The sequence below is a fragment of the Perognathus longimembris genome, chromosome 17 (assembly GCF_023159225.1).
Source record: "Perognathus longimembris pacificus isolate PPM17 chromosome 17, ASM2315922v1, whole genome shotgun sequence".
Taxonomy (NCBI): domain Eukaryota; kingdom Metazoa; phylum Chordata; class Mammalia; order Rodentia; family Heteromyidae; genus Perognathus; species Perognathus longimembris.
Window position 1 is genome coordinate 1,747,710 of NC_063177.1, and position 25,492 is coordinate 1,773,201.

General features: G+C 40.2%; 2 protein-coding genes across 5 annotated transcripts in view; one reads left to right on the top strand and one right to left on the bottom strand.

Annotated features, from left to right (window-relative positions):
• The window catches only part of Shisa6 (shisa family member 6), a 300,596-nt gene that overhangs the window by 74,545 nt on the left and 200,559 nt on the right, over nucleotides 1-25,492 (top strand). The window lies entirely within an intron of this gene.
• On the bottom strand, nucleotides 1,949-2,377 carry LOC125366084 (60S ribosomal protein L21-like). The gene has a single exon (XM_048366494.1). It carries the CDS (start codon nucleotides 2,339-2,341, stop codon nucleotides 1,949-1,951), a length of 393 nt encoding a protein of 130 aa, XP_048222451.1. The 5' UTR covers nucleotides 2,342-2,377.

The following is a 25,492-nucleotide window of genomic DNA, read 5'->3' on the forward strand; positions in this document are numbered from 1 at the left end:
TCTAGCCTTCTGAGGAATCTCCATACCACTTTCAAGAGTGGCTAAACCAATTTACATTCCCACCAACAATGAAGTAGGGTTCCCTTTTGGCCACATCCCCTCCAACATTTATTATTGTTAGTTTTCTTGATAAAGGACATTCTTAGTGGGGTGAGGTGGAATCTCAGTGTTGTTTTGATTTGCATTTCTTTTATGGCCAGTCACGTAGAGCACTTTTTCATATGTCTCTTGGCCATTCTCATTTCCTCATTAAAGAAGTCTCTTTTTAAGTCTTTATCCCACTTGTTGAGGGGGCTGGCGGTTGGTTCTTTGCAGTTTTGTTTTGGAGGAATGTAATTTTTTTAGTTCTGCATATATTTTAGATATGAGGCCTTTGTCCGTTGTATAGCCGGTAAAGATCTTTTACCAATCTGTGGGCTTTCTGTTTATCTTGCGAGCCATGTCCTTTGCCCTGCAGAAGCTCTGCAGTTTGATGCCGTTCCATTTGTCCATCCTTTCTTTGATTTGTAGAGCTTGGTGAGTTTTGAGGGAGGTCAATCCTTGGCTGTCTGTTCCTTACCTTCTCTTGCTAACAACGTATTTATTTTTTTATTATATCCTCAACTTATTTGTCTGTTCTACTTGTTTTTGCAAACCTATTGGTATAAAGTAAAACCTACCTAGTATTAAAAAAAAATGGAACTGTAAAGTTTTTGGTTTTTTGGTTGTAGGGCTTGAACTCTGGTCCTAGGCGCTGTCCCTGAGCTCTTCAGCTCAAGGCTAGCACTCTACCACTTGAGCCACAGTGCCACTTCCAGTTTTCTGGTGGTTAATTGGAGACAAGAGTTTCACAGACTTTACTGCCCAGCCTGGCTTTGAAATGCAATACTCAGATCTCAGCCTCCTGAGTACTTAGGATTATATGCTTGATCCACCAGTGCTCAGCACTGTGAAGTTTTTACAATAACTCTTGCTACTTTTCTTTTGCCATTCCCCATTTTTATAATTTATTATTTTTCTTTGTATACAGGGGTTTCAATTCAACATGTCAGTTTATGCCATTCCTCTTGACCAGTGTGTTTCTGACAGTCTTTGCTTAACTGAGACTCGCTTTTCCTGAATTCTGTTTACCCTGTGTCTTAGGTTTGAGGTGAATTATCAGGTCTGTTTTATCATAATCAACTGGTTTCTCCTGGTGTTTGTGTTAATTGTATCCTTTATTTAGGCTTAGTTTTTTTTTTGTTCTTATTTTCCTAAAACTCTGTTTAAGACTATAATTTCTCTTTTGGTAAAACTTTGGTCAAATCTCCTAGATTTTAAAATACAACAAAATTTTCAAAGATCATTATTTTCTACGAGATATATAATTTCAGCTTGATTTTTCTGTTTTGCACAAAAATTATGTAAAATAACATTTATGTTCACAGTTAAAAATTTACTTATTCATATGTAATACTGATTTGAGATCAACTCATTTTTATATTTGACTTTGAGATACTAACTGAACTTTCCATTGTGGGTAATGAGTGACTTTTCTAAATGCTTTATAAAAGTTTGAAAGTGTATTTTATATTCATTTATATGCATGTTTATAAGCTTTGTTGTATACCATTCCTACATACATAGGTTTCTTCTGCATCATATATCAGAAATCTTTGTAAATTCCATTATGTCTCATGTCAATTGTGGTTTTGTTTAATTCCTATTTCTTCCAATTTTGTTCCAAGTATTTCTTTATTGTCTTTTTTATTGATTGCTATTACTTTATAGGTTTTATGAAAGCATGTTGTTCCTTTGGGTCCTCTGATACCTTTTTTTTGTTTGTATTACTTTTATCTATTTTTTTAATAGTTCAGAGGTCTTTTATTTTTTTACATCTCTAGGCCATGAATTCATAGGGAATAGGTTCCAATAGTTCAGGCTTCTTTCCATTGGTTCTCACAAAGTGTGCTTCTCTGGGTGGAGCAGGCTAGTGCTTCAGTTGAACCCACGTTCCTTTCTCTTTGGCTTCCTTCTTTTTCTGGTCATTTTCCTTCACTCGTTTCAGGAAGCTGTCCCGGCTCTTACAGTGTTTAATATGCTCAATGCGCACATTAATCCTCTTGGCAAGGATCTTGCCCTTAATTTGCTTGTTCACAACAATGCCAACAGCATGCTGGGTAACATTGTAGACCCTTCCAGTTTTGCCATGGTAACATTTGTGGGGCATTCCTTTTTGAACAGTACCCATTCCTTTGATGTCTACAATATCACCCTTCTTGTAGATTCTCATGTATGTGGCCAAAGGAACAACTCCATGTTTCCTGAAGGGCCTAGAGAACATGTATCGGGTACCTCTCCTCTTTCGCTTTGTGTTCGTCATTTTGGCAAATTACTGAAAGATGGCAGTTCCGGCCAAAAGGCTACTTTTATCTATTTTATCTCCTATTTCCAGACCTAATGCCATATTGTTAATACTTAGTTTATCTTTGTGTAGTTTACTTTCTATCTCTTAAAAATCATTTTGCTTATGGAATATATGTATATATATGCACATACACAAACATGGATATATACAAACATATATACCTATAAATACACATACATATAAATTCATAAATATATGTATGTAGTTATGTGTGTATGTAGTATGTATGTACATATTCTTATCCTGAAGAGCATAATGTTTTGGCCAGTGACATGCTTTCTATGTGACAGTAGTCCTTTAAGATAATTTTTCTGAGTGATAGCTGTAGTTGTTTTAGTTTGAGTAAACACATTTTATGGTGCACACAATGCAAATTGCCTAAAGAGGGGCTGGGAATGTAGCTTAGCAGTAGATTGCTTGCCTAGCATACATGAAGCCTTGGGTTCGATTCCTCAGCGCCACATAAACAGAAAAAGCTGGAGGTAGCACAGTGGCTCAAGTGGCAGAGTGCTAGCCTTGATCAAAATGGAAGCCAGGGACAGTGCTCAGGCCCGGGACTGGCAAAAAAAAAAAAAATGCCTGAAGATACAGCTCTCACATGTATATCTTATCTTATTGTGTATCTTATCTTATATGAGTGTGTATGTCTATGTCTGTGTGTCTATGTTTCTTTGATGTTATAGGTTTGTTTTGGCTCTTAGAAATTTTGAAAAAATAATTGCTTAGAATTCCATATCATCCCCCCCAACCCCCACACTGGTTTCTTTGCCACCATTTTGTTCCTTCCTCTGTCCTTCCTTCCCTTCTCCTTTATCCTTCCCCTTTTGCCTTCTGTAGTTTTCATTTTTGTTTTGGTAGAATTTCTCTTCTTCTTTAACAGTATATATTATTTGGCAAATTCCACAAGTATTTCTATTTCCAAAAATGTTTTTATGTTATTCTTGGAGATTTAATTCCATTTACTCTCAATTTTAAATGTTTTATTATTGAAAAGTTTGAAACCTACTGTAGAGAATGCCATGATGCCCTCTGCACTTACCCTGCTGCTGTTTTTCTTTAACTTGACCCCAATACTTCCACTTCATGCCCATACACTGCATTTATGTGTAGCAAATCACAGACACCACACAATTTCATTCCTAAATAATATTTTGTATGTATTTCTGCAAGTAAAAAGATAAAGTCACTTTTTAGAAGCATTCTCACAATGACTTTATTGCAGAAAAACATCACTTTCTTAATGTATTAAGATTAGATTCAGATGACTTGAACTTCAATACTTTGAAGTCATTGTTCCTTGGTTTTCTGACACCTAGTCGTGGAGGTGAGAAGTATAATACTAATATCTCTTTGGAAACTAATAATAATTGATGTTTTTAAAATGGAATCTTCCAATTTACAATCCCTCTGCCTAAGCCTCCCCAGAGTTGTGAGCATTACAAGCATGCACTACCATGTCCACCACAAAATTTAATTTTTATTCTTGAGATTTATACATATCCCACCTCTCTATATTTCTGAGCTTTGATCACACCAGCCCTTTTTAGTTTCTTATCATGCCATGCCACACAACTTTGGTACAAGCTGCCTCCTCTTGTTAGGATATCAGAAAGAATAGAAAAAACTAGAGCCTGGGAAGCTGTGGAAAAGGGAGGTTAGAGGGAGAATGGCTAACATAGACTGCAATTAGGTAAGATGAGATAACAATGGTTGACACCAACTGATTATTTCCATGTAGCTGGTAGAGAGGATTTTAAATGCTCTCAACACAAAGAAATGATAAACATCCAAAGTGCTGATGTAACAATTATCATGATCAGATCACTAGGTGTGGTTTGGCATGTATGGGGAGCACTATGCCCCATAAATAAGTACAAATTCTACATATCAATTAAAAATACAAATATATTTTGTGTCTGGCACTGGTGACTCATGCCTATAATCCTAGCTACTCAGGATGCTGAGATCTGAGGATCATGGTTCTAAGCCTGCCCAGACAGAAAAGTCCAAGAGAATCTAATCTCCAATTAACCACCCAAAGCCACAAGTAGAACCGTGGCTCAACTGGACAAGCACTAGCCTTAAGTGAAAAAGCTAAGGAACAAAGTCCAGGCCCCCATACCAGAACAATATATGCACATATTTTTAAAACAATGCTGTTCTTACATGCTCAATCTTGCTGTACCCTACTTCTGGAACTCCATGCCCTTTAATGTGAGTCTGTCTACCACTTCCTGGCCATGCTGCTGCAGGTGCTTCTGGGATGTTTGGTTAGGATTCTCTCTGCTTGCTCCCTGTCACTTTTCTGAGGACTGAAGTGGTGCATGTCTTGTCTGTTTGTATTTTAGTATTGCATCCTTGTTTTTCCTATTACACCACAAGCTCTGTGAGGGCAGGAATTACATCTGATTTTGTTCCCTAGTGCATATGGCGGTGCAGTTTGCCCTATTTCTCTGTGTTCTGAATGCTGGAGTTTGGAAATATTTTTTTAACTATTGCAGGAATGCCAAAAATGTACAGATCCCTTTTTTTTTTCTTGTCACTCTTCCTTACACTGCAAAGTACAACTACTTATTTACATTGCATTTGGTAGTATAAATAATCTAGAGATGATTTTAAATATCTATAATGATGCAGTTAGATTATATGTAAACACTATATATCCTTTTGTACACAGATCCTGAGCATCTGGGAATTTTTTGTTCTCAGGACCTGAAACCTGTCTTTTCAGGATGCTCAGGTGTCTGAACTCAGCATTGTGTCTTGCATACACAAGACTGCCTGTTAAATACCTCCATAAGTAATTGACTGAGGGAAGATTATGTTCATAAAGTACCTAGTGTCTTTTTTGACCTAATGCTTTGGACTACTTTTGTTTTTGTTGTTGTTGTTGTCATTTCACATGAGTCCTCGGCCTTCATTGTTGTTGCCTTTGCACAGTTGTTTGTTTTTTATTTTGAGGCAGGATCATGATGGGTTCCATCTGTGTCCAGGCTGGGCTCATGGTGTCTCACCCCCATCTTCCCATGAACTAGGATTACAGGGACTGCTGGTGTAATGCCTGGTCTACACTCCTGCAGTTACCACTAGACAGATGCTAAATTTCCCTCAAACTATCGGAAATGGTTTATACTTTTCTTTTATAATTATAATCTATTGTATTTTGCCTTGTATTCTAGTATATCTATTAGTCTATTTATCGAATGTATTCTAGTTTATCTCTACATATTTATGGCATTCTAATATATGTTATGTAGAGTATATAATAGTATACATAGTATGTAATATAATAGTACATATATATTAGCATATGATATGTACTAATAGTATTTATTTGTATGTAATATATATAGAATATATACTAATATGTATATACATATCCTGTATATATATTAAATATTTTATATAGATATATTAAATTTATTGATCTATATATGGTGTCCTAATACATACGTAGCATATACTTATATATACTATATATTCTATAGAGTGTGTATACACATATTTTTCTCTTATATTCTAAAAAGTCTGTTTCTTGTTAGTGAGAATCTATTCTTGTTTTATGAGTACACAAATCTCTCAAATATCTCTCACAGAACTAATTTTACTTATTGTAAAATCATTTTCTGCTTTCCTAGTTAACTCCATCTTTAGGAGTTATTCATTTAGTTCAGTGTAATATTTCTTTCTTTTTTTTTTTTTTTGGCCAGTCCTGGGGCTTGGACTCAGGGCCTGAGCACTGTCCCTGGCTTCCTTTTTGCTCAAGGCTAGCACTCTGCCACATGAGCCACAGCGCCACTTCTGGCCATTTTCTGTATATGTGGTGCTGGGGAATCAAACCCAGGGCCTCATGTATATGAGGCAGGCACTCTTGCCACTAGGCCATATCCCCAGCCCAGTGTAATATTTCTTTTCCATGCTGCTGTATTCTTGAAGGAGTTGGAAATTATGTATTGCCTTCTTTTGAAATTAATGTTCTCATCATCTAAATAAGTCATGACTGGCTTATTCCATTTTGCAAACTGAAGAAAGATGAGGTGCATAAAAGCTTTAGGAGTATTCAAAATTGTCAGTTTCTTCATGCTTGCGATAGTAGGTTTATTCAAAAATATATTCACTGTTTCATTAAAGTGTTTGGCTAACATTAATTGAATATATATTACATCGTTAATCATTAAAGACCAAAATATAAGTAGGTGCCTGATCTTTCCTTTGTCCATCCAGGTAAGCAATTGGGGGGAAGTACATGTAAGTGGGTATGTTACATTACTGCAGGGCTAAAACAGTCATGATACTGGATTTCCCAAAGAGAAACACAGTAGACATACCTTCCATGTCTGGACAATCGTTCCTTACCAGAGTGCTTGCTTAGCATGAACAAGACCTTAAGTTGAATTGTGAGCACTGAAAAAAAACAAAACAGTCAAGAGAAAATGAGTGATTATTTCCTCTTTGTGAATCCAGTTCTGGAATAAAGTTAATACTCAATGCATATTTAAGATATGAATTAGCATTCAGGGAATGAGAGAATTAACATGGGTGTGGTAGACGATAATTATTTCTCTGGATGCAGCAGAGATAACGACACTAAACATTAGTGATTCATGACTGTTTTTAGGGCTTCCTTGTAAATATCCTTGATGCTTACTAATTCAGTAACAAATAAGCCATGTCATAGCAATTGAGAAGTACTATGTCTTAATAATTCAGTTTGTGATTCTTCAGTGTTTGGGTGAGAGGAGAAGGGTGGTGATAGAGAAGAGAGAGGAAGAAGCAGGTGGGAAAGGGAGAATGAAAGGGGAGAAGGAGGAGGAGAAGCAAAGGCAAGTAAAGGGACATCTGTGACAAATACTTATTTATAAACTGATCCCTCTTTTATCATTCTTTAAAAAAATTTTTTGGCCAATCTTAAGGCTTGAACTCAGGGCCTTGGCACCATTTCTGAGCATTTGTGCTCAAGGTTAGCGCCCTACCGCTGAAAGCACATCTTTACTACGGGCTCTTTTGATGTGTAATTGAAGGTAAGAGTGTCACAGACTCTCCTTCCCTGTCTGGCTTCGAACTGCAATCTTCAGATCTCAGTCCCCTGAATAGCTAAGATTACAGACATGAGCCACTGGAACCCAGCCTGCTCCTCCTCCTCCCCTTCCTCCTCCTCCTTCTCTTCCTTTTTTAATGGCACACAGATACCTTTAGGACAGCAGAGAAATCATATATGAGTGTGAGACATTTTGTTCCCCAGAGAACCAACATTTTGTATCAGCTGACTGTAATGCAGGGTGGGAAATGGAGTACCCAAACTGGTCATAAACAGATGCCTATTCAAGGAAATTCCTTCTTGTCTATAGAAAGCTCTATCAGTTGGATAGCCTTTTAAAAGCCAAACACAAAATTCCTAACTAATATTGCCTGAACAAATTGAGACAGAATTTTCTCACAGGAGAAAATCTATTTCTTAAATAACTTGATAATACTAACCAATACTCTTATCATCTTCTTAGACTTTCTTCCAATATCCCAAGATGGCTGCTTTAGCCCATTTGTGGAGGTTCACCATCTATTGGCTCCAAACAATATGTTTTTTCCTTCAGTAATACAACAGAACAACCATTTTAAAGTATTTTCATTGTGCTAGGTCTTATAACTAATCTTGATCGTCAGAGATTATTACTTCTCCTGATAGGTATTCAAATTGATGACACAGTTTGATCCTATAAATATTACTGATCTTTAGAGTAGATGATTGTGTGTTGACAGCGCCTTTGGACTACAGTAGTCTTAACTTTTGGTTATAGCTTCTTTAGTCCAGATTGTTCAACAAGGGCTCTCTATTATATCTTGCTACAACTCCTAGGATTATGGAAATTCTAGAATCTCTGCCAAGCTCTACTATTCTCTCTTACACTTCAGAGTCATTCTGTGCTCCTGTACATAGTGATTTTCAGCCAAACTACAGAGGTAGTCTGTGTAAAAAAAAAAAAAAAAAAAAAAAACAGGAACCAGGGTCTCACACCTGTAATACTAGTTGCTCAAGAGTATAAGATGAGAGGCTGGAAGCCAGCTCACACAGAAAAATCTATGAGACTGTATTTTCAATTAACCAGGAAGAAAACCAAAACCACGCTGGAGGTGTGGCTCAAGATGTAGAGCACCAGTGAACAAGCATGTTGAACCAGAACTTGAGGCCTTGAGTTTAAGTCTTGGTTCTGGCGCACACACACACACACACACACACACACACACACACACACACACACACACGCACACACGCACACACACACACACACTTCTTACTGCTTTCTTTACTCTGGGACTTTATTCTAAAATGTTCAAGTTACTTCCATAGCCCTGGACTTTTAAATACCTGCTTTGTAACTCATTGAACCTTCCTTTGTAATATAAGCAGGAAAGTGTTAAAGGCATAAATCTGGTGACAACGAACCTCATCTCATGCATTTTTCCAGGGATTCAAATTAGATGCTTCATCTACTTTGTTCATGGAAGGTCATCTAAGTTAATGCCGTTTGCTCCTCCATGGTGCTCACTTTTGTTGTATGAGGTCCAGTTCTGTGGTTTAAAACTTTGTTCACTTTTGCTTCTAACTTTTTCCTCCACTTTAACCTCACCTATCCTTGGGTTCAGACCTAGACTTCATTTGGTCCTTTGTCTGAAGTTTACATATCTGAAATGTCTTATCTCTTTTAGTTGCATTCCATTTATCCTGATGATTCTTTAACTTATTTTCATTTGTTTATTGTTATTATGAAAGCATAAGTCAGGTGATGAGCACATTTCTTTTGGGATAATGTCTTCCTTCACTTGCTCTCACATTTTCCTCTCCTGTCCCCACCCACAAATTGTATAGTTCATTTTCAACAAAGTGTTTAGTGAATACCACAGATGTATTTGTTCCCCCTTTTTCCCTCCATTTCTGTGTCCTGTGTTACTCTCCCAAAGACAGATAAAAGAACAAACAAGACAAAAAGGAAAGGGAACAAGAACAACAAAGCAAAAACCTCTTGTTTCCCTTTCCTGGAGTTCATTTTGATAAATACTATTTTTTGTTCCTCCTCTAATCTTTAATATATTTTACCATCTTTTTTTTTCTTCTGTCTGTTGTGAGGCTTGAATCCTGGGCCTAGGTGCTGTCCCTGAGCTCTTCAGCTCAAGACTAGTGCTCTAACACTTTGAGCTACAGCACCACTTCCAGTTTTCTGGTGGTTAATTGGAGATAAGAGTCTCACAGACTTTCCTGCCCAGGACGGCTTTGAACCATGATCCTCAGATCTCAACCTCCTGAGTATCTAGGATTATAGGTGTGAGCCATTGGCAGCCAGCTTACAGTCTTTTTTTCAATCCCAAATCCAAATTATTCATTGATTTGCTTACATTGGCTTTCTTTCTTTTTTAAATAAAGGTCACACCTTCCATTTCTTTACACGTGTGCTCATCTTTAATTGCATACTGAATATTGGTAGATGACATATTGAGTTATGTTCTGGAGTGTCGTGCCATTTCATAGCATTTAGAGTACTGATGGATCATGAACTTGTAGATGTTTGATTTTTGCACTTTGTTGGGGAAGTCTATTTTGGTTTTGCCTTTATCCATAAAACTATGTTCACTGGCTTGAGATACAACTTTTATTTCTAAGCCATGGTCTTTGTTGAGTTACACTTTTCAGATTTTTATTTCGTGGTACTCAGATGGTGGCAGCGGAAACTCCACTCAAGTATTGAACTTTCCAGCTACATTGCTTCTCCCTCCAATGCCCAAAGTCAAAGTTCAGCCTTCTAACTCCAGCATCCAAAGGTCTGCCAAGGATTTGAGTGGAGGCTGTGTGCAGAGTTTTGAAGAGTTCCCTTTTGTGCTTCCCTCATCTCTAGAATATCAACTGGGCATTCAGCTCCCTAACAGTGGTAGGCTCCATCTCCTGATTTGGGCCAGTGATATCTTGGCTTCTGGTTTCAATCTTAAGTGTTTTTTGCTCTATGGTCCAAGGAATTTCCTTAGGACAGAATATAAATATACAGAAAATAAGTCAAGGCTCCCCCAATTCAAGGGCCAAATCCTCTCCAGTTTCTCCTGCCTTTTGGTCTTTTTGTAGTTGCTTCAAAATGTTGGTGCTTTTTAAATGTGTGTTTTCCCCCCCTATTATTGCTCAGTGGTTGTAACTAGGAGAGCTTACCTCATGCAATCCATTATGGAACTAGAGTTCAAGGCTTCAAATACTGGCATGTAATTCTTTTTTGTCACCCTCAAATTGAAAGTCTAATTCTATCAATTAATTTAGAATAAATTATTTCTTCCTTAAAGGTACTAGACTAGTGCATTTGATTCACTCTCAGGATAGGGACTTATTTTTTTTTTAAATAAGCTGGTCTACATGTAAAATGCCAGGTAGCTATTTAAGCCTATTTGTCAAGTATCTTACCTAAAGCTTTTCAGGCTTTGCTACCTGCTGAAGGAGTTTCTCAGAATTTATGTATTGAAAAATTAAGGCCCAATGCAACATTGTTGGGACTTCATGGGGAATGTTTGGATCATGGCATCTCTGTCCTTAAGGATGGCTTGATGCTACTACAAAAGGAATTGTACTCATTACCTTACTCATGTAATTGTGTCAAGTAAATTAATAATAAAAAGACAAATAAATAGTAAGAGAAGGTAGAAAGGGGAAGTGGATTTTAAATGTAGGTTTGTTACTTTCAACTCTTCTGCCATGTGAAGACACAAAGTTTCTCATTTGCCCTTCTGTGCTGTACCATGTGTGAGCACAGTGCTGAAGATTCCCCAGTTGCCAGTTGGATTTCTTAATCTCCAAAACTGGGAGAGAATCATTCTTCTCTGCATAAACTACCTCCTCTCAGACATTGCAGCACAAACTGTACTAAGATATACACACCGAGTAAATATGCTGAATGAATTATTTGAAAGGTAAATTTAGCAGAGAATTATCCTTGGGATGTTTGTTTTATAAATTAATTTTGATATTTTTCTTTATATTTTGGGAGGGGGATTCAAAGGCTTGAGGAAGGAAGGGAGAAGAAAGAGTTGGGCCAAGAGAAGGCAAGAGAAAACCCACCTAGCACTGTTGTTTTTGAAAAATGCATTTTCAGGTCAGGTTCACCAGTCTTCCTCACCTGACACATACAAGAACAAATGTTTCATAAATTCTTCATGAAGAAAGGTTTCAAAGAAAGTTGCAATTCCATTCTGTTTCTCGATCTGTCACTGAGAACGGGGTGAGTTCTTTAAATCTCACACCATTCTAATTTTATCTTAACTTCATTAGCTTGTCTTAAAATAATTTCCAAGCCAAAGAGTAATAGAAAAGCTGGCACTCATCACATCCAACCACCTTTGTGTTACTAATGGGGCACCTGAGACAGAAAGGAAAGATTGTTCAAGGTCAGCATTTTTACTGGTGGCTGAGCTGTATCTTGGACTTTATCAGCTTTGCCCTTCTGGCTCAGGGCATCTTAGTCTGTAGCCAGTCAGCCAGGCATACCTTTATTGCGGGTCATTTCCTTATGTGCCTGCTGCCCCAGTGAGGACTTGATCCACACTCCTGCATTCCATGAGGTTCATTTCCTTTCCTAAACAGCTTTATTGGTGCATATTTAAATGCTTCAAAATGCATCCATTCTTCATTTACTTTTTACTGCAACTTGAAATCTGGGTCCAGGACCACAAAATGTCAAGTATAGGAGGCCTGGATTACCAGATAAGATGACTGAGAGAACCCTTAACACCTGTTTACTCAGTCGAACATGCACCTCTATTTTGAGTAAAGAATAAACTAATTTCACCTCCATGTCTAAGTTTTCTGGTCCCAAATCTCCCGGGAATCTTTCCCACCCATCTGCAGCAATTCTCAGCTTCGGTGCTGGGTTTTGGTTCTATCTGAGATTCATGTTAAATATGTCAGCCTGGCTCGTGTGGGCTGTGAGATTTGATAACTATACATGAGGGAAGACTTGTTTCCTGTTTGTGACAGCCTTCCTCTTCCCCGTAGTGATGTAGCACCTAGGAAAATTATCTATGAGCTGCCTTTGGCATAAGAGAAAAAAGAAGAAACTCACAGCTACTTGTTAATCCAGCAAGTAATTCTTCTGCATCCCCACTGCAAACCTCTGAAAGTTCAGGCTGGAGAATCCAAAAGTGTCCCGGAGATGTGTGAGGAATGACTTCCAGGCTTAACTTTGATAGCTCAAACTACTATTCAAGTTCTTCCTACAATTGTTGGGCATCTTCTCACACTGAGGAAACCAATTCTCAGAGGGGAGATGGAAATTATCCATAACCATGTGACCAATGCATGCATCTAGAACTGGTCATCTGCCTCCCTGATCCCCGGTGATTTCCCTACTGACTAGTTCTGCCCCACATCTTTATCTTGCCAACTTTGCTCCACACAACCAAGCAAACTGACCAGCCTGGCAGCAAACCCTGAATTCATAGTGGGGCATCTGGTTCTTATCTGATCAGTCAATTGTTCCTGAAATTAGAATTGTCATCATTCTCACATGGTCACCTTGACATGTCAGAGTTTCCTTGCTCCAAACTTGAAGCACACCCCCTCCTAAAGAAAATGAGAGGTTGGGGGCAAAGAAAGGCATAAACATGGAATAGGAATGTCCAATTCTGTGCTTTGGTTTCTCCCATTAAAGGGGCAGCAGGGCTTTGGCGGCCTGAACTGCATATGAGCTGTGGAAACAGGACAGTGCCAATACTTTTCTAGGACTGCATCCGGTAAACTGGGACATTCACAATATTTCCTGTGCAAACTAGGTTACCCTCCCTGCTGTTGCGGCTACCCGAGGGCATTGGGCAGCTGGGTGACCCAGAAATGGCCATCTCCTTGTCCAGCTCCATCTGGAATTCCAGCCCCCAGTTCCGGAGCACTGACATCCTCTAGGTGGATAGGAGCTTGATAGCATCCCATGGAATCAAGCTTATTCTTGTTCCCAGGAAGCTTGTCCCCCAGAATGGGGGGAAAGAGACATTTGGTTGTCTTCTTAGAGGACAAGAAACAAAATGGCAATAAATCTTTCCTAATGACTTTTATGTTCTGTAGTCTGGAGAAGCAAAATAATTGTCAGAAAGTGTACCATATTTTTTAAAAAACTTAAAGTCAAAAGACAACGATTTGTGTGGCTAAACTTGGGAAAAAATTACTTTCTTTCTGGGCTTGATTTTTCTCAGTGGGACAACTGGCTTTACAAGGTCTCCAAGAGCCCTTCCTGTTTGAAGAAGGCTAGGATTATACATGATATGTAGATAATAAAGCCAAAAAACCAGTAAGGGGAAGAGCCACTGTCCAAGATGTCTCTGTTCCGTACTCAAAGGCTTGGCAATGTAGCAGCTAGAAGGTGCCAGCAAGCAGTATTGGAAACTGAAGACATAGACATGGAAAGGGAAGGTAGTATACATAGGTCAGCTGCTTCTCTGCTTCTCCTACAGAGATGTGAGCACTCATCATCCCTCTTCTTATTTCTGGGCATCTTGAGTCCTGAATATGTTCATACCTGTGCAATGTACTATTGTGGTTTCTAAACCCTTCCTCATATGAATGACAAGGTCAAACCAACAGCCAGTGAATCCTCTTGTCATTCGTTGTTCCCCACCAAAGGGATCTTGGGGTTGGGAGCCAAGCATATTTACTCAACCATCCGTGATGACATGGCACCACTGTTTGTACTCAAACTTCCTAGCTACTTGGCTAAGTTCAAATGGATCATGGCTTGAGATTAGTTTTGGCAGAAAAGTTCATAAGATCTCATTCTCAGCCTCATTCTCCATGCTCACAGCTGGGTATGATGGTGTACTTTTGTTATCTCAGCTATTTGGGAGATTGAGATTGGGAGGATATCCCCAGACAGGAAAGTTCACAAGACTCCAGTGGAAGTATCTGAGTTTGGTGGTGTGTGTTTGTTATCCCAGCTACAACATAAAGCCTAAAACAGCTGGACTGAGGCCCAGGCACATACCTGGGAAGGTAGTAAGAGCCTGTCTCAGACACAGTCAGAAGAAAAGTGGGCCTCAAGCATGACTTAAGGATAAAGCACTTGTGTAACAAATAAGAGGCCCTGAGTGCAAACTCAATTCCACCAAAAGAAAAAAAATGGACAAAGTTGAAATGCTTTCATTCATATTTATTCTAGAAATATCATATACACACAATTTCAGTAAATTCATAAACTTAAAATGTAATAAAATTTCAAATGCATGCACATATTTTAATAAGGGAAAATGTCATCCATTTTGTGGTAAGACATCCAGCTTATTTGTTTTTCAACTACAATCTCAGCATGGTCTTTTAATCCTTCTAAGCTCTGGCTTCTTCATCTACTAGGTAGAGACCATGAAAACTGTGCTCAGGGACTGATATGGAAAAAGTAAAGGAATATGGCAGGCTGGTGAGGAATGGGGAACTGGGCTTGGGCCATGTGTTATCCCTGTGAGATTTTCTCATCTCTGGAGGCATGGGTCCCACCATCCATCCACAGGGATCATGTTGGAACTCTGTGCAGGGATCGTTTTTCATGTGGGAAGTAATGTGGAATACGGAGCTCAAGCAGCTTAACTTCTCATGCCTTGATTTCTCCATCTAACTATGGGAATGGTAACCACACTCATCTTACAATGTTTTTCTTTTTGACAGCTAAATTAATGTTTACATAAAAAGCTTGGGGGAAGTGTCTAGTATGTAATAAACAATAAATAAGTAAAGTGTGTGGAGGCGGTGTTTTTGAGGCATCATCAGTCAACAAGAATCATTTGATGAGCATTTCAAACAGTGAAACACATGGTCTTTTGTGTATGGTGCTTAAATTTTTGAAGGAAGAGACAGAAAACTCCTCAGTGAGAAATAAATTAGTAGTTGACAAAATAGAGACAAGTCAGGGAAGGAAGCAGACCTGGGCTTGTGGAGAGTCTTCCTCCCATAGAGCCACCCCTAAGGACATAGGATTTTTTTTTTTTTAATAGTTTTATGTCAGTCCTGGAGCTTGAACTCAGGGCCTGGGCACTGACTGTCCTTGAGCTTTAGTGCTCAACATTGGGCTCTACCACTTGAGTCATAACTCCACTTCTGGACTTTTTTTGGTAGCTAGTTGGAGATCAGAGTCTCATGGACTTTCGTATCCAGGCTAACTTCAAACTATGATCCTTTGATCGCAGCCTTCTGCGTAGGAAGGATTACTGACATGAGTCACTGGTGGCTGGCTGGGGTCTTAATAAAGACCTGCAAGGAGTGAGTGAAGCATCTCTAGCCATTTATGAAGAGGCACCAAGAAGTTACTGAAGTCCTTGCTCAAATACCCTTCTGTGAATAATCATGATGTAATGGTAACGAGGATAAATGAAAAACAATGCTTTCATAAGGAGTGCTCAGTAGAGTTTCAGGATGTAATGCATGCATGTGTTCTCATCTTAGCCTTTAAATTTCTATGGTCGGTATGTTTTTAAATTACAATGGATGGCATTCATGGAAGAAATGTGGAACAGAAGACAGAACTTCTGGCTTTTAATACTGTCTATCTAGCTAGCAGCTCTTGGTACAGACTCCTCCAGTTTTCTATCCAGAGATCTAAGAAAGCACAAAATACCTCCACTCCCAGGCCACTGAATCAGCCATCAAACTATCAGAATGTTGGAAGACGTTTCCACACATCTTAGGTTTTTCCTTCCTTCCTTCTTTCCTCTCTCCCTCCCTCCTTCCCTCCTTTCTTTCATTCTGCTCATAGTAGAGCTTGAATTCATGGCCTCTCACTCTTTTTTAATATTTTAATTTTATTTATTTATTATTTTAAATTTTTTGTTGTCAAAGTAATGTATAGAGGAGATACAGTTACACACACAATGTAGTGAGTACATTTCTTTTCAAACTTTTTACCTCCTTCGTTTTTCTCCCACCTTTCCTCCTCCCTGGTTCCCTCCTCCCCCTCCCCCAAGTTGTACAGTTGGTTTACAACATATTATCTCGTAAGTATTGCTATTGCATTGGTTTGCCTTTTACCCCGTCTCTCCATTTTGGTATCCCCTTTCTCTAGTTCTGATAAACACACATACATTACCCAGTGTACCAAAGTCAGTTATGGTGATATCAGGGGTAATGCCATGGAGAAGAAAGACAAAAGAAAAAGGCATAATTTAATAGGGTACATTGGATGTAGCAACAACAGAGATAAACCACTTATTTCCAAAGCTTGTAGTTCATTTTGCTTAGGGTCATCTTATGTGATAATATGTACATTGCTATTGAGTTATTGTGCTCCTCTGCTAGGACTATCCTAGACAAGCAAAAAATCATACTAAGTGAAGTGAACCAAAGAAACATAAACTCTATGGTTTTTACTCATGGCCCCTCACTCTTGCTTTGCTTTTTCACTTAATGCTAGTGCTCTACCACTTGAGCCACAGCTTCACTTCTGGCTTTTTTTCTGATTAATTAGAGATAAGAGTCTCATGGACTTTTCTGCCAGGGCTGGCTTTGAACCGCTATCCTCAGATCCCAGTCTCCTGAGAAACTTAAAGTAGATTCTCTGTGGCTTAATCTTCCCAAGTAGGATTAAAGGCCCCCTGTGACCAGCTTGAACTGAATTTTAACAGATGCAAGTGTGGAATTAATGTGTCTATTGTTATCTCAGTGACTGCCTGTTGGCTGGGAAATAATTTCAGATAAAATTTTCAGATTAATTGAGAATCCATCCTCTCACCAAGTGACACATTTTAGGCTCTTTATCTTCTGATTTTTCTCAGGAAAATAAGGAAGTATGAGTGCAAAGAGATGGATTGTGACACAACTTGTCTTAGGAGGTTATGGTCTGTACACAACTAAGTTTCACTCAGAGAAGGAGTTAAGAAGAACCTCAGCAACAATGTGTACAGTCCTGCAGCTTTCCTTATGAAAGCTGAGTGGGAATAGTCAGTGGAGAAAGGAAATCTTCGTGTGTTCCATCAGTCCCAGAAGTTCTGGCCTCTGTGTGTTTTAGCTCTCACATGGCGGAGAAAACTCAACTTAAAAATAAGTCATGTGGAAGGAGAGTAATATGGCTCCTTGTTTATAAAGTGTTCAGGCACACTTTGATCAAGGAGCCCAAGTCCTGTCTCTAAGTCTCTGTCTTGCTTTCTATCTCTCTGTCTCTATCTCTTTGTCTGATTACAGTTTGGGATACGTTGTTGCTATATAAGGGGATTATGGCCCTTAACTTTTTGTTAAGGAAATGTGCAGCCTTATCCTTTCATATTTCCCCAGACATTCTGGAGTTCTGACTGACCCATCCTGGAATGATCCCAGAGCTAAACTAGTTTCAGGGGAGTGAGGGTTCTCTCAGTGGCCAGGCCATGGCCCTGTGGTAACCACTCAGGAACCTCAGAGAGGAGGAGCTAACCCTATCTGAATCACTTGGACTAAGCAGAATTGCTGTGGAAAGTCAGGGCTTTGAGACAGGTGCAAATCTCCCATCCCTTCCGCTTCGTCTGCATCCTGCCATGGCCAGTAGTGTGAATAGATCATCAGGGAATTCCAAGTGGGGATGGGGCTGGCTCACTGGGAATGCTTCTGAAAATTCTATGTGTGGTCCTGCAGATGAGCTCCAGTGGGAAGAACAGAAAGGACAGCAAGAATGGTGCTAAAATCCAAGGAAGATTTTTTTTTTAAAGAAAATTCACATCACCTTTTGAAAATTCCTAGCCCAAATGAAAAACAGACCATTGTCCCTGAGCTCCTCTGAGGGTTTGTAGGAAAGAAGAGAAGAAACCATCTCTACCCCAGGGTGCCTGGCCATATTGCCAATATCGATGCAAAAGGGAAAAGGAGAAGAAAAAAATCCAGAAAGTATTCAGTCACTTAAGGTAACTGGAAAATTGTTGCCTATTCAAGTCATGAGATGTAGACTGCCTTGGCCTTTGGTCTGGTCAGAGGCAGAGATGAAGAGAAGGTGATCTGCTGTTTTCCGAAGTCATTCCTAGATTTGTCACTATGGAAGATGGTAGATGGATGATTCACTTTAGGAGCCAGTGGCAATGCCTTGCTCATAGAACTGCTGGGCAGTCCTTGAGGAGGGAGAGGTCCCCACCCAGGAGTCTCTTCTGCACAGACCCCTTGTCTGAGTGAGCTGGCTATGGGAGACTAGCCATTGGCTTTCAGCAGTGAGGCATCTGAAGGAAGTGTACAAGCCTACGACTTCATAATTCTCTCCCACACACCTTGATTTGGCCGAGTCTGTAATTGAACATAAGATATTCCTTTGCAAAATCTCTTTCCCCTGAGAAAACTGCAGGGCAAGAGATAACAAAACTAAACACTGCATTGATTGCCTGCTTGCTCACAGTTGGGCCCCTTGCTTGCAGGCCTCAGGTTTAAGTTATCTCAGGTAAATTTTTCTATTGAATTTACAAGTTCATTTAAGTAAGTTTTACAATGACATTTAGAAAGGAAAAAAAAATCCAAAGCCTGCTTCTTTTTGTTCTTCAGGCATAGATCTATGAGTTCTTCCTCTATTCAGTTTTGTCTGTTCCTATTTTTAATGAATACTGTATTGCTTTCTAAATGAAAAGAAACAATGCCTAGTTAAAATAGAAAAGATGGTATGCATTAAACCAATTGGTTGAATCATAACGCTATCTGAGCTCAGTTCACACTCCTGCTTGCTCTTTAACATACAAGCCTTCCTCATTGCTTTGCTTCTGGTATCTCCCAGTTACACACCTCACATATTTACTTCATTTGCTCACAAATTCTCTTTCTCCCTCCCTCTGTCTCTTTCTGCCTGCCTCCCTGTCTCTCTTTCAAGTACACATGCATGCACATGTATACACACACACACACACACACACACACACACACTTCTTAGACCACTTTGTTATCCCCACGTTTCTTCCTGCTCAGCTGTTTCTCTCACACACAAACCTCCTGTCTTGTTGTCTGTCTTATCCTCCTCTCTGTGACCCTCTAAGCTCAGGACACAAACACAAGCTTTCAGTGGCTGCTTTTCCCACTGTGTGTGTCCTTCATTTTCATACACACTCACTGCCAGACCAACCTCAGTGGCTTGCTTTCTTCTCTTAAGGTCTGGGTCCTCATCCATCTTCCTCTGCCTTCCTCCCTCTTCTCTCTACCCCACCCCCCTCTCCTCTTGCTTCTCTCTTGCAAAGCATACACACTTACATCCACAGGAGTTATGAATTCAATTATCCAAACCCCGCAATGCTCCCTCCTCCCATGTCTCTTGAAAAGTGAAGACAAGTCAGCATCCTAATTAAAACGTTACTCGTCTCATTGGCACAAATAGACAGAAGTACTGGGGCTGGGGGGAAAATGGCAAGACAATAATGTTTACCTTCCCCCAGTTGGATGAGTCATCTGTGGGCTCTCTTTGCTTTTATACCAGCTCTCTGCCTCTCTGGGTACCATAGACTGGGGACAATTTGCTTTTTGTCCATCCCTCTGGGTAAAATGATGAATTCTTTATCTGGACACTTAGGAATAAACATGCACTGTAATCAGGACTTGGCACAAATCCATGGACTCCCAAAACTTTTGAAAAGGCTTTTTTTGTTCTTTGTCAATTGTAAAATAAACACATCCTGGGCATCTCTCACCTCCTGTGACGCAGGATGGATGTGGGCCATATTTAATGGAGAGAGAGAGACAGATAGCTTTTAGCCTGCCTCCCTCTCTCCCCCTCAGGTATGTTTCTGACTTTGTTGGTGCAAACAAATCTCCCTGGACACTCAGTTGGGAGCAGTCTCCTCCTGGTTCATATATATATAATATATGTATATGTACATATGTGTATGTATGTATATATACATATATATATAGAGAGAGAGAGAGAAAGAGGTACAGATATAGACAGAAAGATAGAGAGGGCGATAGGGAGGTGTTTCTCTCTGGCTCATGCCATAGAGCACCCCAAATCTTGGTCTTTAGTGGTAAGGATGACAAGCTTTCTACACAGCCCTGACTCAGAGCTCTTATGTCCTTTGGAATTTCCTAGATGTTTTGAACACCTCAATCTCATGTGGCTGCTCTCATGTGGCTCTAGATGAAGCCCTAGATAGCTCTAGGCTGTCGGCTGGCCACAGAAGACTAAGACTAAGTAGAAACCTGGAGCTTTCAGCCCTACCCCCAACTTCCAAGGGTGAGACATGCAAAACTTCTTAAAGCCCCTATAAACCATGGGGTTCAGAGAGCTTACAGGTCGGATAACACATGGGGGAGCCTAGTGGATCACATACCTGAGACATCATGGAAGTTCTGTACCCCTGCTTATAGACACATTTTTGCTGTAATAATCTTTGTGAGTTTAGCCAAGAGCAAGAAAAAGCCATTGGGGGGAAAGGGTGAGGCTAGGACATGCAAACTGATGTCACCAACAAGACCTGGAGGAGGAGAGACCTCACTATCAGGTTCAGGAGGAAAGGTCCTCAGATTTCCCATCTGCCACCAAGGGCTGCCCACACTCACTCTGACCCCATGATAACACTTCTTCTGGCACAGTTGGAGGCTACAAGGCTCACAAGAAGACAGGGTGGACAGAGGGAGACTCCCTCACCTCTCTTCCTCCCCTCCATTCTGCCAGCCATCGGACAGAAACCAAACCATGAGAACAGCCTTCCCCTAAATATCTCCAAGGAACACCGTGCAATTAAAGGGATGGCAATTGCCATCTGTCCTGTCCTTCTCTAGTCGCCCAGGGCATAGGGATTCAGAGCTGGCACATTGTGATACTCATGTCACCTCTGATTTCTTCCAGAAAGTCATTAAGCAGACCTGTGTGGCCGCTGCTCTGACACTGGAAAACCCCTCCAGGGCAGGGAGCACAGAGGTGGAGAGAACACTCAGATTCCTCAAGCTTGAAGTAGAAGGAGTCTGCATGAAAGGGGGCAAGAGGAATTTAAAGGCAGACAGGAGGATCTGGGCCTCAACTCCAGATGGACTCATTTCTCCTTCCCTAAAATGGAGCCTTCAATCTTCTTTAGGACTTCTGAGTTGCCGTCATGTAGGTTTTCTCAAAAGCAGAGTTTGAGACAAGGACTTGGCTCCAGGTAGTTTATTTGTGAGAGGGTCCAGGAATCAAAAGTGATGGAATGGGAGTGCATGACAGGTTAAAATGGAAAGCCAGTCACAGGGCATGTAGATGAGTTAGTTATGACTGCAGAGATTCTACCTTCTGCTTGTATAACTAGAATGTGCCCCAGGATTGGCCCACTGGAAACCAGCCATTTATCCAACTTCCCTCCACCACCCTAGAGTACTAATTCCTCTGAATTTCTGTCTTTCACCTTCACGTGTTTAATCAAAACCCTGAGGCCAAGAGGCAAAGGCATCTGGCATATATGAAGTAGGAGGCTAACTGTGATGATCAAGCCTAGATCATTTGTGTCAGCTTGCTGTTATCTGGGAATCTGGGGAAAGTGGTGGACTCTCCATTTGCATATAGAGGCATGGATGTGGATTCCCTTGGCCCTCTGACCGAATTGGCCTTGGCCTTGAAGAATCAGCTCATAGATTACCTGCTCTTTTCTTTCCAGTTATTACTAGATACTTTGGGAATCCTTTTCCTGAGCTTTCTTTCTTTGGGTTCTGAAATGCACATCCCATTGCTCTCTAAATACGTGTTTGTTGCCTTGCTTGCCAGATCTGAGACTCAGGAGGATAAGGAACTGTAACTGCTTCAACTTTGAGAACCTAGGAAACTACTTAACTAAGGGTTATTAGTGAGGTATTCACTTATTTATTAATGCATTTGGTAGAAAATGCCTACTCTAGAAAGTATACTTTTAACCATTACTGTCAGTTGAGCAAGGAGATAGTAAACTCTGAATGTTAGAAAGTCTTAGCTGGGTACCGGTGGATGACACTATTATCCTAACTACTCAGGAGGCTGAGATCTGAGGATCACAGTTTGAAGACAGCTCTGGCAAGAATGTTTGTGAGACTTTTATCCTCAGTTATCACAGAAAAATCTATAAGTGCAGTCGTGGCCCAAGTAGTAGAGTGCTAGCCTTGAGCAAAAGATCTCAGGGACAGTGCCTAGACCTATAGTTCAAGCCCCAGGACCAGCTAAAAATAAGTAAATAAAGGTCTTTAGCAGTGGTGAAGCACACGGGAACCTCGTATTCAGAAGCTGTATACGTAGAGAATAGGGCTTGACATTCATTTGCACTAAAGATGTGAAACTACCATTGTCTCCCACTCAATCAGTCACGTAGCAATTTGGGCCTCTAAACCCAAAGTGATTAACCAGGGTACTTCCAGTGCCTACAAAACAACCCAGAGTCTTCATCATAACTCTACATCCTGCCAAGTAAATCCCTTTATACCAGAAGGCTTGTAACCAAAGATGTCTCAGTCTTTATATTCACCAGCCAATGATTCATGCTAGAATAGCATTTTGAATTTAATTCATTATCAAATTCCTTAAACATTACCACAAAGTCTGAAAAGGTGCATAGAGAAGATGCTGTGTTGCTTCAATTATTGAAATGCTATGAATAAACTAAATGTGCAATGACAGAGATTCATAGAATGATGTACATAGTACCACCAACATGAGGTTTCATGAACTCCTCAAAGAAAAGAAAAAAAGCCTCCAAGATTAAGGAATAAAGGGAGAGGAAAAAGAAGTGGCTCTGTGGCTCAAGTAGTACAGTGCTAGCCTAGAGCAAAATAGCTCAGGGACAGCACCCAGGCCCAAAGTTTAAGCCCCAGGGCTGGCAAAATACATACATACATACATACATACATACATACATACATACATACATACATAAATACATACATACATCAGTAGACACCTCTAGCAGTGGGAACAGGTTGAGAACTTTCCCCAAAGTCACAGTCAACTCTTCACCTTTCTATAGAATAGGAAAGAGCTATGCTCTGATAGTTTTACTTTTTTAAATTTCTCATGAGAAAAGACATGTACTGTGCACATGCTCCTAAGAAGGTGGTTCTGTACAACAGGGGGCATTATGGATCATGGACATACCATAGACTGTCACACTACAGGTTAAACTTTTTGAGGAGTCTGGTGTTGATTGATCTGCTTCCTATGGATTTGTCAAGCTATGCCAACCACATCTCTCCAGATATAGAATAGGAAGCGGTTGGGGCTGGGGGTGACTTTAGGGAACTTTTTGTCGACACCTCTCATTTTACAAACCTGGAGGCCAGATGACTCACATTCAGCACTGCATGTAGCAGAAAGCTGGAAATCACATGGATTGGCACTGGGAAATGAAAAGCCTGGGGTTACACACCTGGAATTCCTCACTCTCCAATGTGCTCTCTGCCCTTCTCTCTTTCTCCCTCCCTTTCCTTCCCATCTCCATCCCAACTCCCTCTCCTATATTTTGTGCATGGTTTTAGCTTAGAGACAAATTAAAATTTTATTTCGGATAGTAACTGAAAACCACACATCACCCATCACATGGAGGACAGAGCTCTCATCTCTCCTCCCTGCCTGAAATAAGCATCTCCATCATTTCCTTTCTTAGAGGAGGTAAACTGTGATGGGTCCAGTTCTGAGCCATTTTGTCCCTAGTGTTTACAAGTACCCTTGACTTATCCCAGGTATCCCAGGCAGAAGAGACTGAAGCAAGGGTGCAAAGTAGTGTGAGCCCATAGAATGGAAAGATGAGAAATTACATACTCACAGAAAGAAAGCCCATGCAATGATTCTAGAGCTGGTTGCAGCTGCGGGTAATAGGAACTCAGTCCTTCGGGGAGCATGTGAAATTGTCTGCCTGAGATGCTCAACCAGAAACATGCATTGTTCCCAGAGGCCAACAAACTTTGCTCTGAGATAGTCAAAGCTTCTCACCGAATGTTTGTATATGTGATAAAATGGTGGAACAGTCTCATACAGAAATGCAAAAAAAGCAAGAAATATCAGGGGCAGCTGAGGTGCGCTGCTTCCAGATTCTCCTCCATGCAGCCAGTGGCCACCATTGAAATGGCAAAGCAAAGATGAAGGGCATGAGGGGGTAAGCCAAGACATCCAAGGTGATGGATACATGGGTGCACCAAAGTGGAATTACTTGTTTCTTTTGCCTTTCTGTACCAAGGAACGTGGCCAGATGACCATGAGAACCTGAGAACTGGGACTGATTCTAGATCCCTTTAGGTGAGTCACACATTTCAGCCTGTATCAAAAAACATGCATGACCAAGACCTCACCTCTAGTTTTAGGTTTCTTAATTCTTGGTGCACCTGAGAATTTACTTTTCTAACAAGTTCTCAGATAATACTGCTAGCTTGGCAACCACAACTGGAGAACCACTGGATTCAGCCATGGGTCTCAGGCTTGCTATGGAAAAAAGTATTTCTGGCCTAAGTACAGTTAACACAGCAACATTTCCTCTGCATATACCACTGCTCATTCATGGATCTCACATGGAGACAGCTGAATGGGCTGAGGCAGAATCCTGGCAGCTCTGGCTGAAATGCTTCCTGTGTCCCAAATCTTATGGATGATCTTCATAGCATCATCCTTGGTGGATCCAGTTTGCAATGGATGTTGCATTAGACTTCACACATTTGGTGTGATAGCTAAGGTATCCAACATTAAAAACAACAACAACCCAGCAATATATCAAGGTATAATTCACATATGGTACAGTGTTCCTATCTTAAGCAATGTTTCCTAGCATTGTCACAAAATTGTGTGACCATCATTCCCATCAGTAATGGAACAGTCTCATCACCATGAAAAGAAGCTCTATTCCCATTAGCAGTCACTCCTCACTTCTTTCCAACTTCTACCCCAAGCACTAGGAAACCATTAATTGATTTTTGTCTTGATTGATTTTTCTCTGCTGGAAATTTCATATGAATGGATTCATGCCATTTGTTATCTTTTACAACTAATGTTTTTGTTGTTGTTGTCATCATTGTATAGGAACTTAATATAACATTGTTAGCAATTTTGACCTCCAAATGGGTTATTTCCTTCCTGTAGTCATAGGATCCAGGAAGCAGTGAAAGTGGTTTGACTCTTGGCCAAAAATAAGGGAAGCAGAAGAAAAAAAAAAAAACATGGAAATCTTTTTTTTTTTTTTTCCTTTTTAGATGCTGGTCCTGGGGCTTGT